The sequence below is a fragment of the Ipomoea nil genome, unplaced genomic scaffold (assembly GCF_001879475.1).
Source record: "Ipomoea nil cultivar Tokyo-kokei standard unplaced genomic scaffold, Asagao_1.1 scaffold1043, whole genome shotgun sequence".
NCBI classification, from domain to species: Eukaryota; Viridiplantae; Streptophyta; class Magnoliopsida; order Solanales; family Convolvulaceae; genus Ipomoea; species Ipomoea nil.
Genome location: NW_017617471.1, coordinates 3,918,581 through 3,932,656, shown reverse-complemented (window position 1 = coordinate 3,932,656; position 14,076 = coordinate 3,918,581). Strand labels below are relative to the sequence as shown.

At 33.6% G+C, this 14,076-nt stretch overlaps 1 protein-coding gene across 2 annotated transcripts; it reads right to left on the bottom strand.

Moving 5' to 3' along the window:
* Positions 1 to 1,033: 1,033 nt before the first annotated feature.
* On the bottom strand, positions 1,034 to 12,294 carry LOC109181468 (regulation of nuclear pre-mRNA domain-containing protein 1A-like). 2 transcript variants are annotated; one of them, XM_019331245.1, is made up of 10 exons: positions 12,068 to 12,294; positions 11,892 to 11,956; positions 11,720 to 11,766; positions 9,712 to 9,822; positions 8,611 to 8,858; positions 7,667 to 7,819; positions 7,427 to 7,583; positions 5,165 to 5,304; positions 5,020 to 5,055; positions 1,034 to 2,169 (listed from the first exon to the last, which is right to left on the bottom strand). In XM_019331245.1, exons 4-10 carry the CDS (start codon positions 9,788 to 9,790, stop codon positions 1,369 to 1,371), a joined length of 1,614 nt encoding a protein of 537 aa, XP_019186790.1. In that variant the 5' UTR covers positions 9,791 to 9,822; positions 11,720 to 11,766; positions 11,892 to 11,956; positions 12,068 to 12,294; the 3' UTR covers positions 1,034 to 1,368. The 2 variants fall into 2 exon arrangements, with proteins under 2 accessions (XP_019186790.1, XP_019186791.1); XM_019331246.1 differs by lacking the exon at positions 11,720 to 11,766.
* Positions 12,295 to 14,076: the final 1,782 nt, after the last annotated feature.

Genomic DNA, 14,076 nt, shown 5'->3' with positions numbered 1-14,076 from the left:
CAACAAGTTGACAATAGTTGGAAGCTCGCCAAATTAAAACCCTAATAACTGGCTATTATGTGTGAATAAGTAGTTCTTGAAAGTTGATGTACAAAAATGATATGTTGATGTGTTAAACTGAATCTTTTAAAATTCAAGAATTTACTTTTCATATATAAAATTAATTGACGTATTTGCATTGATTATTACGGAGTGATTTTTTTATTATTGTTTTTTAGAAGGGAAAAATAAAGTTGGACATTGCGCCACCACGCGAAAACGGCATTGTCCCTTTGACCTTCATTATTTACCTTTTTGTCTTAATTCATAGTTCTGTCCAATAATTAAGTTTTGTCTTTTGGAGTCCATTAATTATGCCATTAATTATGCCTTTTGTCTTTCTTTCCAATTCCCGTTTCACGTGGAACGAGTTGGCCATTGCAGATATATAAGGAATTCGATCATAAATAATGTCATATACTATACTACATTCACATTATATAAATATAACTTTTTAAAGAAAAGCTTATTTTGACTCTTGAAGTACAGATGAACCCCGGTTGAATCTCCAAGGGTTTCTATATTTGAGCCCGACAGAATATTTGGGAGGATGTAAATCACCGATAATTCAATAGTTCAATAGACAGGACCAAATATCAGTGCGCATAAAAAATCTGTCCACTTTGGACATAATCCCACACTAATGTCAATGAGGTTTAGATTGTAATTATTTGGGTGCAAAAGACAAAATTCCTCACCACTAAAATAACCTTTGGCATGAGATTAGCTTTGATACCAAATTTAAAAATATATTTCATCTCCACTAAAAATCTAAATTGATTGTAAGATTGTACATTTATATTTATATATTATAAGTTTAACAACTCTAACCCCACATGAATTGTGAAGGAATTAGATCACGATAACTCAACAGCCTCCTTAAAATGTAATTACTAACCCATCAAATTCTTTACTCCGTATTACATTTCTCCAATTTAAAACCAGATAGAAAAATTGAAAATTGAAAATAAGCACGTCCTAAAATTCACAAATAAAAATAAAATAGAAAACTTTACATGTAAAAGATAAACAAAAGTTTCGAAAATTAAATTAGGTTTTTGTAATAACTATTTCTACCTTAAACAAAGTCCTATACCAACTGTTACAGATAGGTACATGTATCCTTACTGTAGCAAAGCACCCTAACGGTTAGTACAGAGGGTGCAAACAGGGAGTTCATGCAGAAAGCTACTTTCATCTGTTTGAGGGAATGGGGGGTAGGATTGAGAGGTGAAAGGTAAAAACTAGATTAAAACACTTCCTCTGTCTAGATGAGACTTCATATTAATGTACAAAATCACAAGGGATTTTCATATTTCTCAAAAGGGCTTATTGCCTGGGAACAGGAGGTGGTGTTGTCTGAGGGCTCTGTCCATAGAAACCGAATCCGGGGGGCGGATAGAAACCGCCACTGATAGGCTGTTGCTGCTGTTGCTGAGAATGGGACTGCGGGATTTGCAGCTGCTGAGGAGGTTGAAGTGGTGGCGGCCTTGTCAGTCCTGTTGAGATGGGCATAGGTGGGGGTGGGAGGCTAACGGCAGAACCATACCCATAGGGTAAAACGCCCATCATCATAGCTGCTGATTGAACCAATTGACTTGGAGGGGAATTTGCCGGAGGTATGGGTGGTGGGGGCGGTGGTGGAGGGAATGCAGCGGGCATAGGATTTGTCTGGGGCAAGGATTGCATGCCTGTAGAGAAATAGGCGGAACCACCTCCATCTGCTTTATTCATATCAGAAAAAGTCGTCGGATTGTCCAACTTGGGCCTCTTCTCTGGAGAACCGTAAGGTAAGTTGGAAGAAAATCCTCTTTTCAAGCCACTGCTCATAGAGGCAGCAGCCTCTTCTGCAACAAGGGATGAGAGAACAGAGGTAAGCATTTGAGCAGAGGATGTCGATGCAGCAAGTTTTGCAGCAACAGCAGCAGCTGCTGCTCTCTTGCTTTCCTCGTCAGTAGGTTTGGAAGATGCAAATGAAGTAACGGGATTTGTAGGCAAAGGAACAATGCTCGTCATCTGTGCAGAAGGTGGGATCGGTTCAGCTGCCCTTGCTGCTGCTTCTATTGGAAGAAAGGGAGATGTCAACCTTTTTCTCAGATTTGCTGACTGTTCAATCTGCTTATGAGCAGCCTGCATATGAAGTTGAAGAGTCAACCAAAATCTGAAAACATGAATTGCAATCATTATCTAACACAAGAAATTGAGCATACAACATTCAACCATTCTATAAATTTCGAAATAAACACTGAGCCACTGATTGATCCAAACCGTATACAACATTCAACATTTCAACGTCCAAAATGCATTGTGGTTCAATGACAGGGATTGAGTTGAAAGAAAAGACAGGCTGTTTTGCTTACTTGTTTAGAAGGGAATGGACAACATAAATTCAAAATGAATTAGTGGCATAGTTGTAAATTCATTCAAATTTTGGTTAACATTCTTAGTGTTAAACCTTAAGAATGTTCTTACAATAAAATGAAGGGCATAACTTTCTTGCTTTCAAACACAAGAAACATTAAAACAGAGTGACTCGAAATGTTATTTCCATTAAAATTAAACATAACCTGCTGATAGGATGCTTAAAATGTCAAACCAGGAAGTAATATAAAATCAGGATGGATCATTAGGAAGTAATATAAAATTCCCCACAAGGAGAATCAGGATGGATCATTAGGGGGTGTTTGGTTCAAGGGATATTTTGAGGTAATGTAACAATCTCAGGAATCTAACAAAGCCTAAGAATTTGGAAGGAATGTGATTCACATGAATGTTAATAAAAATGACCTAAAAACATTGTTTGGCAATCTCACATCCCCTTGAACCAAACAGGGGTATATGATATTACAATATTTACATTCCTAGTGTTATGTGAGATAACCTGAACCAAACGCCCCCTTAAAGTTTAATGTAAATTCATAAACTTTAAGCTGCACCTAAATATCTGATTCTTTGATTGTTCTCAAGCCTCAGAATTTTTAGGTTCTAGGAAAACTACAAATTCAAATTCCAAACATTGCAACTGGAGTCCAAGACCAGCAATACCAAGTCTACTGACCACAGGGAAGCAGAACAAGATCATAGTTTCAGCAATTTTTATTTATTAAGTACCATGAATTAGCCCAAGCTTAATGACAAAGAAACAAATGACACTCAAACTAGAGGGAGGGAGAGAGAATGAAAAATAACAGGTATACACCAATGAATTAAGATTTATAGTCCAATTTACTTGTATCTAGCAACAACAGAAAGAACATGCCATGCTAAAAGCAATGCCAAGATGCATTCATGTTTTAAGCTTGGGAATGAAATTTTGTGTAATTGACCGTAAACAGAGCAGGTATAGACCTGAAGACACTTTAGACAAATTTAGGATAAAAAAACAAATTTGGTTACAGGTATAAATAAAATGCTACAAGTCACCCAAGATGCAGTCATGTTTTAAGTAGACAACAGATAGCCAAGCCTGATTCAGATATAACCAGTAAAAAGTTGGACAGCTAATCTGCACAATGATTAAACAGCTAATATTGACAAGAGTATTAAATTAAAAATCATAAATTGTGGAAAACAATGCTGCCCTCAAATTAGTTATCAGATCCAGTACCTGAAAGTGTTTTGTGGTAGGGATGTCAATTGGGTAAACCCGCTCAGGGTCATCAAGCTTATCAGAGATCAGGCTAATTGGGCCAAAATTTGTTGGCCCTAACTCTAAAACACTGGGTTATCAAGCCTTTTTACTTTTTAGTCAGGCTCAATTAAAATTCTTGACATTTTCAAACTAACGTCCTACACTTTCAATATTAACAAACTACCACATTTACATTAATAGATATAAACTTAAACTTAAAACGTAAATTAATCAATTCAAATCTTCAATTTCAAATCCCAACTCAAAAGCATAATGTATCAGTTCTAGACATTTGTATAAAATATATAAATATAATTTTTTTATATTAATAAATTTGTTTTTATTTAAAATGTTAACAAATAAAAAATTTGTATTTATGTTTAGAATATTATATTTTATAATAAGTTTTTATTTTTCATTATTTATTTTCATAAACAATAATTTATTTTGTAATAAATATATTAATATATTTATTAAATTATACTTAAAAACTTAATTTTAAAAAAGACAACAAAAAAAAAAAAAAAAAAAAAAAAAGATTAAGGGGGAGAGCCTTTACACAAGCTCCCTTGTGTACTTTGTACCAAATCACTTGTGAAACAAAGACAAGCCTTGAGCAGCTCAAACCATTAGGCTAACCTGCTTTAGATCATCGGGTTTATCAATTTTAAGCTATCAGGCTGATTTTCTTATCGAGTTCAATTTTTTCCCTAACCCATTAATTTTACGGTCTTTTAGAGCCAACCCATCAGTTTAGAGCTAGAAATGGCATACCTACTTTGTGGATTAGTTCAATATATCCTGCTTATAATTGCAGATATTGCTATCAGTAGATGAAACATCCCTGTTACAAAGATACCACTATGAGCATTACCTATAGAATTCGCTGCTGCTATGATGACTACCTTATCTCTAATGGAAGTCCCAAAGGAACACCTAGGTTCAGAAATTTTTAGTGCTTATAGGATTGGTTTTTTGGACATACCTTGTCAGGAATCAAATGATTAAGGCAGTAGTATAGTTAAAATTAGTGTGGATGTTCTCTGGTTACAGCCACAAGAGGTCTGATGAATTTATAAAGGAAAGCAATAATGATGTTGAGGGTCAAAAAGGCATGATCATGGTTTGGTATACCAGTAAAATTATTGATGAGTGAATTAAGTCCATTACCATTTGATGACAACCAATGCATCGAGGTGGCTATAATATCAAATAAACTGAATATATCAATAGTTAGAAGAAAAGATTACAAGAGAACTCTTTTGGCATCTAGCATTCTAATAAGCCAGTAAAATAATTCACATAAGAGAAGACAAGGGGTATTAAAGATGAAGAAGAGGAATCCTCACCTTCAGATCATTCCGTATAAGCTCCAGTTTTGATTCCTGGAAAGCAAGGGTATGTAAGAACTAAAGTGCACTAAATACAGTACAGTAGAACTAGTGTGTGCTAAAATATAGCTAGAAGCATGGCAAAAATAATATAAGAGCATACTTCATCCTGAACTGCTTCCATTAGCTGAGAAATCAAGGCAACCCTGGATGCTTCAGAATTTTCAAGTTGGGTAACACATTGCTGAAGTACATTCTCCTGTTCTTGGATCTTATCCGCCATTTCAGATCCCTGTGGAGTCCCTGAGCAACCATTGAAAGATAATAGATTAATAAGAATCCTTAAGCAAGAAACACGGAGAATAATGCATAATTGAACTCAACTCACACCCAAAAAAGGATGCAAGAAAGGTGCATGCCATATAAAGAATGTTAGGAAAATGCAGGCAAAAGAAAACTCAAGTACAATAAAGTCCCTATGATCTATGCAGCTTGAATTCAGGGATAGGTAGCCAACACGATATGCTCAATTTTTTAAGTAATTTTTATAATTATTTTTTTAGGATAGTACCATGGTACCTTCAGCATACCAAAGAATTCTGACACAGATACACACCCAGGTAAATGAACTTCATGGCTGCTGATCAGATAAAAGGGCAAAAGTATCAATTTGGACCCTATGCTATGTCATTTTTGTCCCATGTTATATTCTTCTGCCAAGATTTCAATATATTGGTCAAGTTCTATTCAATTTAGTACCTTTATTAAAAAAGTGACAGTTCTATCTTCTTTTTTTTACCCAACCTACATGAATCAGCAACCTATATAGCATTGAAATATTATGATTTTTTGTAATATTGTACAGGTAGCAAGTCCTTAACTGTTTTTTTGGAGTCAGATTAGAGAGAGAGAGAGAGAGAGATAAATGATGACATTTTAACAAAAATGACTAAACGGAACAGTTGGAGTTTTGTTAAACTGTATAAGTGGCAAGTCAATAACTGATTTGTTTGGATCGGGTAAACAAATGAAATACAACTGGCATTTTTTATGGAGGAACTAAATTGAATGAAATTAGGCTAAGTTATCAAAATCTTGACAGAAAAAATGAACAAAGGGCAAAATTGACAAAACTTACATAACATAGAGGGTCAAATTGACATTTCTACCCAAATAAAAGTGAATCCCAATAATACATAAGACTTAAGAAATGGGATCATCACAATTCTCCAAAGAAAGTAGACAGCAACATCAACATACAATGAAGGTGGTCAGAAGCAAGCTGCTAAGATGAAATAACAAAGTAATACAATCCATCTCAAATTTTCAATTTCAGATTAACTAGGCATGTAATATGAGAATTAAGTTAGTGACAGATTTGCCAACATTGAACCTTTGGACTTGTCTTATTACTTGTATAACCATAAACTTCAAATTTCAATTTTTAAGTTAGGAGTGTGCTTTGTGTGAAGTCATCTTCATGACATGAATATGCTATAAACTCCAAAAGAGAGTAAAATAGGAAAACAAAGATAAAGAATGTTTTCAAAGATAGGTGCATCCAATAATTTTGGGACTAAAGAAGTCTGTTATAAAAATTGAGGGGCGCAGTGCCGCAGTATCATAAATTAAACAGCACTTGAGATTTGAGAACTCAAAATTAACTTCACAAGGAGTTAATTGGTCATCATCCTGGTTTCCCTCATAGGTGGCCACAATTCTGTTATATACGGTTCCTTGGCAGTTGATGAACCTTCGGATAACAGTTTTTTTTTTAATTACATTTTAAATTTTAACATTTAGTTTTTAAAATATAATATATCCATTACTAACTTAGCTGATTGGTTGAGAGAGTGAGAGTATGATTGTATGAGAGAGGGCCAATTCTGTCGAGAATATGCATGCATGCAATTAACTCAATTTTGCACCATACTTAATACTATGAGTCTATGAGACTACTAGTATTATGAAGTACTACATATAACATATATTTACATCTTAAGAGTAATATTATTCCCATAAAACATACAACTACCATCCAATTCAGTTCATTAACTGACGATTCATGGTTCACAAAAATATAAATTTTAACATTAACCATAGTTATTAGGTTCGAACCTTAACCGTAACCTTTTAATACGGTTATGCTTCAGGTTCGGTTCAAATAGTGTACGGTTCAGTTTTGGCCCACCGGTTGGACCGAACCGCGGCCACCTCTAGTTTTCCTATATTACTTTCTTGGCCAATATTTTGTTAAGTTTAAGGGGTTATTTACAAATATGTTACCTTTCCGCTTAGGATGAAAACAAAACTCAAATTCAACTTGTAAGTTTTAAATTACTAGTCCAGTAGAAGACATTAAAAGATAATCAAAGGAGATTGAGGTGAAGTATGAATTCATTATGAAAGGAAATTGTGTTCTTACCCTGAGAGGAAATGTTAGCAATGTCTTTCTCCATTTCTTTGAAATGAGAAAGAGCATCCTTACACTTATTTAAGGCAGCTTTTTCATTGGTGTTTTCATCATGGACCACCTGGAATGCTGTTATAATTTTTTCAGGAAGATCCCCAACAGCCAATTTCTGGATGTTCAGACAATCAATGAGATATCACATCCAAAAAAGAGAACAGTCTGATTTTCGAAGCAAAAAGATATTATACTTACAATTCTCAAAGAATGAGCATCTCTCTTTATAACCTTTATAGGAGTTGGATTCTTGCCATTGCTGACTGGTAAAGATGGATTTTTGCCCAGCACTTCATCTTTAAGAAGTTGACCCCTAGATCCAAAAACTTTTCTCTCTTCCCATATGTCAACCTAATAAAGTGCAAATAGATATGGAATAAGAGGCCTTGAAAAATCCTATAGTTTAAGAAGAAGGCTGCATTTTGTCACAAATTATTAGTCTACCAAAGGTTGCTGATGAGAAATCATAAACCCCAGGATTTCTATTTTGATAAGGGAAATCCTAAACCCAGCTAATATGCTTCCAAGTGCTACACAATTTAGCAAAAAAACACAGACACACACACATTTCCTCTGGGGATAGACAGCATAGAAGGCTTTAGGAATTAGGTCTGTTAGAAGTTCTACTTCGGAAAAAACACTTGGTTTTGCAACATATCACAAGCACATATATATATATATATATATATATATATATATATAGACACACACATGTATGAAGAGAGGAACTCCCACACTGTTGGACAAAACTGGTTATAAGCTAGAGTTAACTCTAATTTGAAAAAACATTTTGCACAATTTCTCAGTCAGCCCTTCAGCATCAAGCAAGATTACTTGAAAGAGCAAAGGATGAATACACACACACACACATATATATATATGCATGCATTGAAGGTCCGGTATTGAAGAAATGAAGGAGAAAAATGAAGCTTCATAATTTTTGGGCTTTTTTTGGTGGGTTGGGGAGGACTCTATTCCAAATTATTATTTTCAAAAATCCAGCAAGCTCAGCACTCATAATTTAGGTTGTTCATTGTGACTGAGCCACACCGAGATAAATGAAGCTTCAACTTTATTTCTTGACTAGGAAACTGATAGAATATAGAAAAACACCAGCCACCTAAAGAGGTTAAAAGAATTACCAATCTGGATGCAACTTTCTTCCCAGATTCATGACCACTTTCATAAACATGCTTAAGAGCAGCTGGTAGGACCTTCCAGAATTCATTGACAAACTCACTGCCTCTGCGACGACTATTTTGCAGGATATCATTGGCCAAATATAAAAATGCAACACGCTGCTCTTTCTGTGCAGATTTAAATAATTTATCCCATGTTTCAACAATTTGCTTGGATTTTTTCCTGAATGAAGTGCACCAACGAGACAATGCTGATTGAATGTTAAAGAAACAATCCAGGCTCCATAAGCTTAAAAACAAACAGAATAATCGGCTAACCATATTTTGCTCAATACTAGGATGTTATTGGTTCTAGAAGTAGAAAGACCTACTTATTCTTGCATTTTCTTTAAGATAGAAAGCATTAATCTCATAAACTTTTCAAAATGGGAGATGGAGAACGTATAAATTAATGCAGGTCATTCTCTGGGTAACTCAAAGAATTTGAAAACAAGAAGTTACAAGCATGAAACTCAAAATGGCCCTTGTAGTTCAATGCCAACATTATCTTTCTGAAAAAGCATCTCTGAATTTTTAACCCACTGTTGATATTTTTTTTCAAAATGGGAGGATTGATAAGTAAATGAAATAACAGGTTAAAGGAATGAACTTGCAATATTTAAAATGAAAATTTGGAACTCAAAAGCCACTTACAGAAGGAATAAATTCCAAAAAAAAAAACTCTGAAACCATCCCCTTTTTGGATTTATAAACTTGAGGCAAAGCTCTAGCTTATGCAGCACTACTCAGATAGTGAGGTGAAGTGGGGCATTAGTGCTGCACTTCAGGCATTGATATACTATATTTATTACATCATGTCCATCACAATGAAAGGACTCCACAACAGTAATAAAAAATAAAAAACAAAAAGATCTGATAATCCTCCCAAAAAAAAGACCAAACTAACCATGAAGGAATCTTGTTAAAAGAGAAAAATAATCTGCAATGATTTGTTTTAGAAGGTTAGCTTAGTTTCTTTGTGTTTGTTCACATACAATCACTTTTAGCTATTATTACAGCAGCAAAAGAGACCTGAAACAACTCAATCTTCTATTAAAAGGATACATTCTATGCTTTGTTGTGAACTGTTAAGTTTAGACAACTTTTCAGTCAATGTTTGCCCATCAAAAGCTTCATCACCCATCCTCTTGCTTGTGATGCTTACACTAAAACTCCCTGCAATAGAAATAATTTATAATGAAACATAACTACAAACCTATGATATGCATTAGCAAGAAAAGTTCAAAATAATTTGCCACTCAAAACAAAAGTTACAGGACATTGGATTATGCGGTAGTCCATAGTCTAAATATTTCCCTTGTGCTCTTCTAATAATGAAGAGCTCAGCAATGGTTGGACTTAAAAAAGAGTTTTTATCCTTTCATAGTTAGGTATTCGACCAAGAAATTTGACGAATAAATGAATAATAGTCCTACATCAGATCCAGCTAAAGAATGCAAAAATGCAATACTAACCTAAATTATAATTCACCAAATATTTTTCCTTTTTTTTTGTGTTGCAATCCATTATTTAGTTCCACCTGGAGTCTGTATGTGACCCTCTTGACTGGGGAATGTATAGACTATCTAATGATATCTTATTGCATTTTAGCAACTATATTGGGCCATTGTGCTATACACTAGCAATCAGAGGCTCAGAGCAGAACAAAACATTCATCAGTATTCTGTCAAATTTGAAGCTCCCCAGTTGGAATCACAGTTTTCAGTCTAGGAAGCACAAGTCATAATTTATAATAATTCAGTTCCTCCACACAAACATTTAAACTAGCTTCGCATGCTCCACTTATTATCTGCAACTATGTTTTGCATTTCCTAACAATATATTCCCACTTAACACATAACAGTGGTTAAAATATATAGATTTACCCGAGATGGGAAATGAACTACAACTCTAACAGTTGATATCAAAGCTAGAACCCTCGGTGGCGGAGCTATAGCCATTTAAATGGGTCAATTGATCCCACTAAAATTTTGGTATTTATTAATTATCTATATGATATTTTGATCAATTTTAAAATTAAACCCCAAAAAATAAAATTTTAGTAGTCACTATATACATAAGAAGTATAATTTTTAAAGTACAACTAACTCAATTGCAACTTTTAATAAGAAAAAAGTTATTATTCAGTTGTCTCAATTTTATCTTTTAAATGTTCACTTGTGGATCTTCTGGCATTAAATATTCGAGTTGAGACTTATGTCCAGGATATGCACTCTAACTCTGCATTTTCAAATGTTAAAGAGGTTGGTTCTCTTGCTAAAAAATTAGTGGAGTCAAAAAATAAATAAATAAATTGTATTTCCATTAGTTTTTTTCCCTTGTATAATTAGTTAGCAATGGTGAAGCAAGTGTTGAAAGTGTATTTTCAATGATAAAGATAGTAAAGAAAAGATTATGCAACTGAATGGGAGAAAGTTTAATGAATAATTAATTCATTATAATTATTGAAACAGAAGTACTTTAAATCTTCAATAAAGAGAAAATTATACAATATTTTCAAAATATGAAAACACAGCTTAGACTATAGTAAATTGAATAATTTAATTAATGAAAATAATTTAAATATCTATGCATGTCTTAAAAAATAATAGCCCGGTAATCGTATTCACTAAATTTGGTGGCTGGCTCTGCCATTGAGAATGCTGAATTATCCTCTAGCCTTAATTAAAGGGGAAGAAAAAGAATATAAAGGAAGGGAATACAGCACACCCATACATTTTTCTGATCCTATCGCCACAAGTAAAAAGGCAATCTTACTCACTCGAGGCCTTGGTAATTGGCAAGTGAAAATATAGATACTTGTAGGAGCAACAAACAAGTAATTTGAATTCAATCGCCTTTTTTATTAAAATTAAATAATGATTAACAGACAACAGTCACTTAACTGTACAAACAGATATCAGTTAGCCAAATTACTTTTGGAATTATGCATTCACTCAATTCCACTAATGATGCAATATGTATCTCTATTCCTTGCAATTGGGTTATCTACATTCCACCTCCATCAAAGCATGTCCATGGAAAAGAATAACCGAAAAGAGATATACATTACCGGAAAATTAAAAGCTCACTCAGTTTTCCCCGAACTCAAGGAACAGTCTGACAAAGAAAAAGGGGGCAAAAATCACTAATTAACCAATAGCACCAGTGACAAGCAGCCTACAATTATTGACGCGAAAGTAAATTCTCAAAACAAAAAACGATTAAAATTATAAAAACTTTACCTCAAACTGAAACGCTTTCATTCTCTCCACATTTGCACTCCTGGAGCAATCAATTTCAAAAATCCCTGCAAACGAGAAAGAACAAAAGGCAAAAATTAAAATTTTTTTAGAACCGAAAACTCGCCTAGATATATGCATGAGTGCATTGAAGGAGGTGAAAAAGAGCTGAGACATACTCGGTTTAGATGGTCGGAGCTTCAGAAACCCTAGCTGAGAGAAAGGAATTGGGTGGGAATGAGAGGGGCAGCGGTTTAACGGAGCCTCTTGTTGGTCAAGCCGGGTTACGAAAACCTGTGATTTACTACTGTAAGGTACGGTGAGGAAACAAACGGAATACGGATGACGGAGTGAGTTATGACTTATGAGTAGTATTGAATAGGCTGTGCAATTTGCGATATGGCTCCACTTTTAGGACCCTGTGCCAAGCGTTTGGTTCACTGTAATTTAACTGTAGTTGAATTTCAATTCAATGGATATCTTAATTACGTTGTTTGATTTGAGAGAATTGTAATTTCCTTCTTTGGTTGAATTACAATTCATGGGGTACCCCATGAATTGCAATTCAATGAATTTGAGAAGGGGAAAACGTATGAAATGACATTACTACCTTTGGTTATTATTACTATTATTATTGCACAAGGGTATTTTAATCTTTATACCACTTCTTTCCTTCTCAACTCTAATAATTCTATTTCTCCCTACCAAACAACATAATTTGAATTCTTACTTTATTCCCACCTTATTATTTTCCACCGAATTACAATTCATTTCCCCCTTAATTCCTTCCTTCCAACCAAACGTCCCGTTAAGGTGTGTTTGGTTCTAATATATGAATTGAAATTGGAATGGGAATTAAATACTTGGACTTTGTTTGGTAAATAACGTTTTGACCAAAATTTAATGGATTTGATCACTTTAGCGATTTGATTCGATCAAAATATTAAAAATTTTGTTTAGTAAATAGTTTATGTGTAGCGTTTTTATACCAAAACGTCAATTTTACAATCGCAAACACCTTGCAGCGTTTTACTTCATCGACTTGCAAATATATAACGTTATTTCCATATTGCCCCTCCAAAGGAAAAATTGGAATGAGTCTTCTATCTCTCATATTTGGGTGTACGTACTTCATAACGTAGAATCAGACGAATTCTTATAACTGGACACATCACCCAATTTTATGATTATTTTTTGAACTTTTAAAAATATATATAATTATATTATATTAAAAGGTATAAATATCAATAATAAATTATTATTTATGTCATTATTAATAATGTATATACACACAATACTCATTTACAACGATAATACGATAATTGAACAACTTAAATATGAAATTTTGTGTGTATATACATACACACATACATACACGAGAGAGGAGGATGTTGGATGAACTTAAATATAACAGGGCGTTTGGTTGGAGGGGGGAATTATGTGGGAAAAGAATTGTAATTCCATGGGAGTTAAATTACTGGGAATAAAGTGGGAATTTAAATTCCAGTGTTTGGTTGATAGGAATAGAATTACTGGAAATTTCAATTCCAATGTTTGGTATACATGGGAATTGAAAGGGAATAAGTAGTATAAAGTCAAAAATGTCCATTATTGTTGTTAGACATTAATTTTAGGTTAAAAAAGGAAGGGGTAATTTTGACTCATCACTATCTTTTTTTCCCAGGAATTAAAATACCGGGGGGGACATGGGATTTTAATTCCATGAAAATGGGGGAATTGCAATTCCCTCCAACCAAACTACGGAATTTAATGGCCTTTGGAATTAGGTGGGAATTAAGTAGGAAGGGAATTTAAAATCCCTCCAACCAAACGCCCTGTAAGGGGAAGAAATGAAAAAAATAGTAGCACAATTATTTATGGAAAACTAATTAATAACAACGAATCCTTTCAAAATAATAATAATAATAATATAATAATAATAATAATAATAACAACGAAATTAATACTTAATAGATAATATCCATGAATGTTTCTTATAAATCAATTGAATAATTATAACATGTCACGTCAATGTTTAATAAATTTTATTTTAAAATTTGATTGTTCGTCTAGCAAAGTTCAAATTCAAATGTATATATGAACAGATACTACAGTGTAATAGAGTCAGTAACTTTCAAAAAATTCAAAGGTAGATTATTATTATTATTATTATTATTATTATTATTAT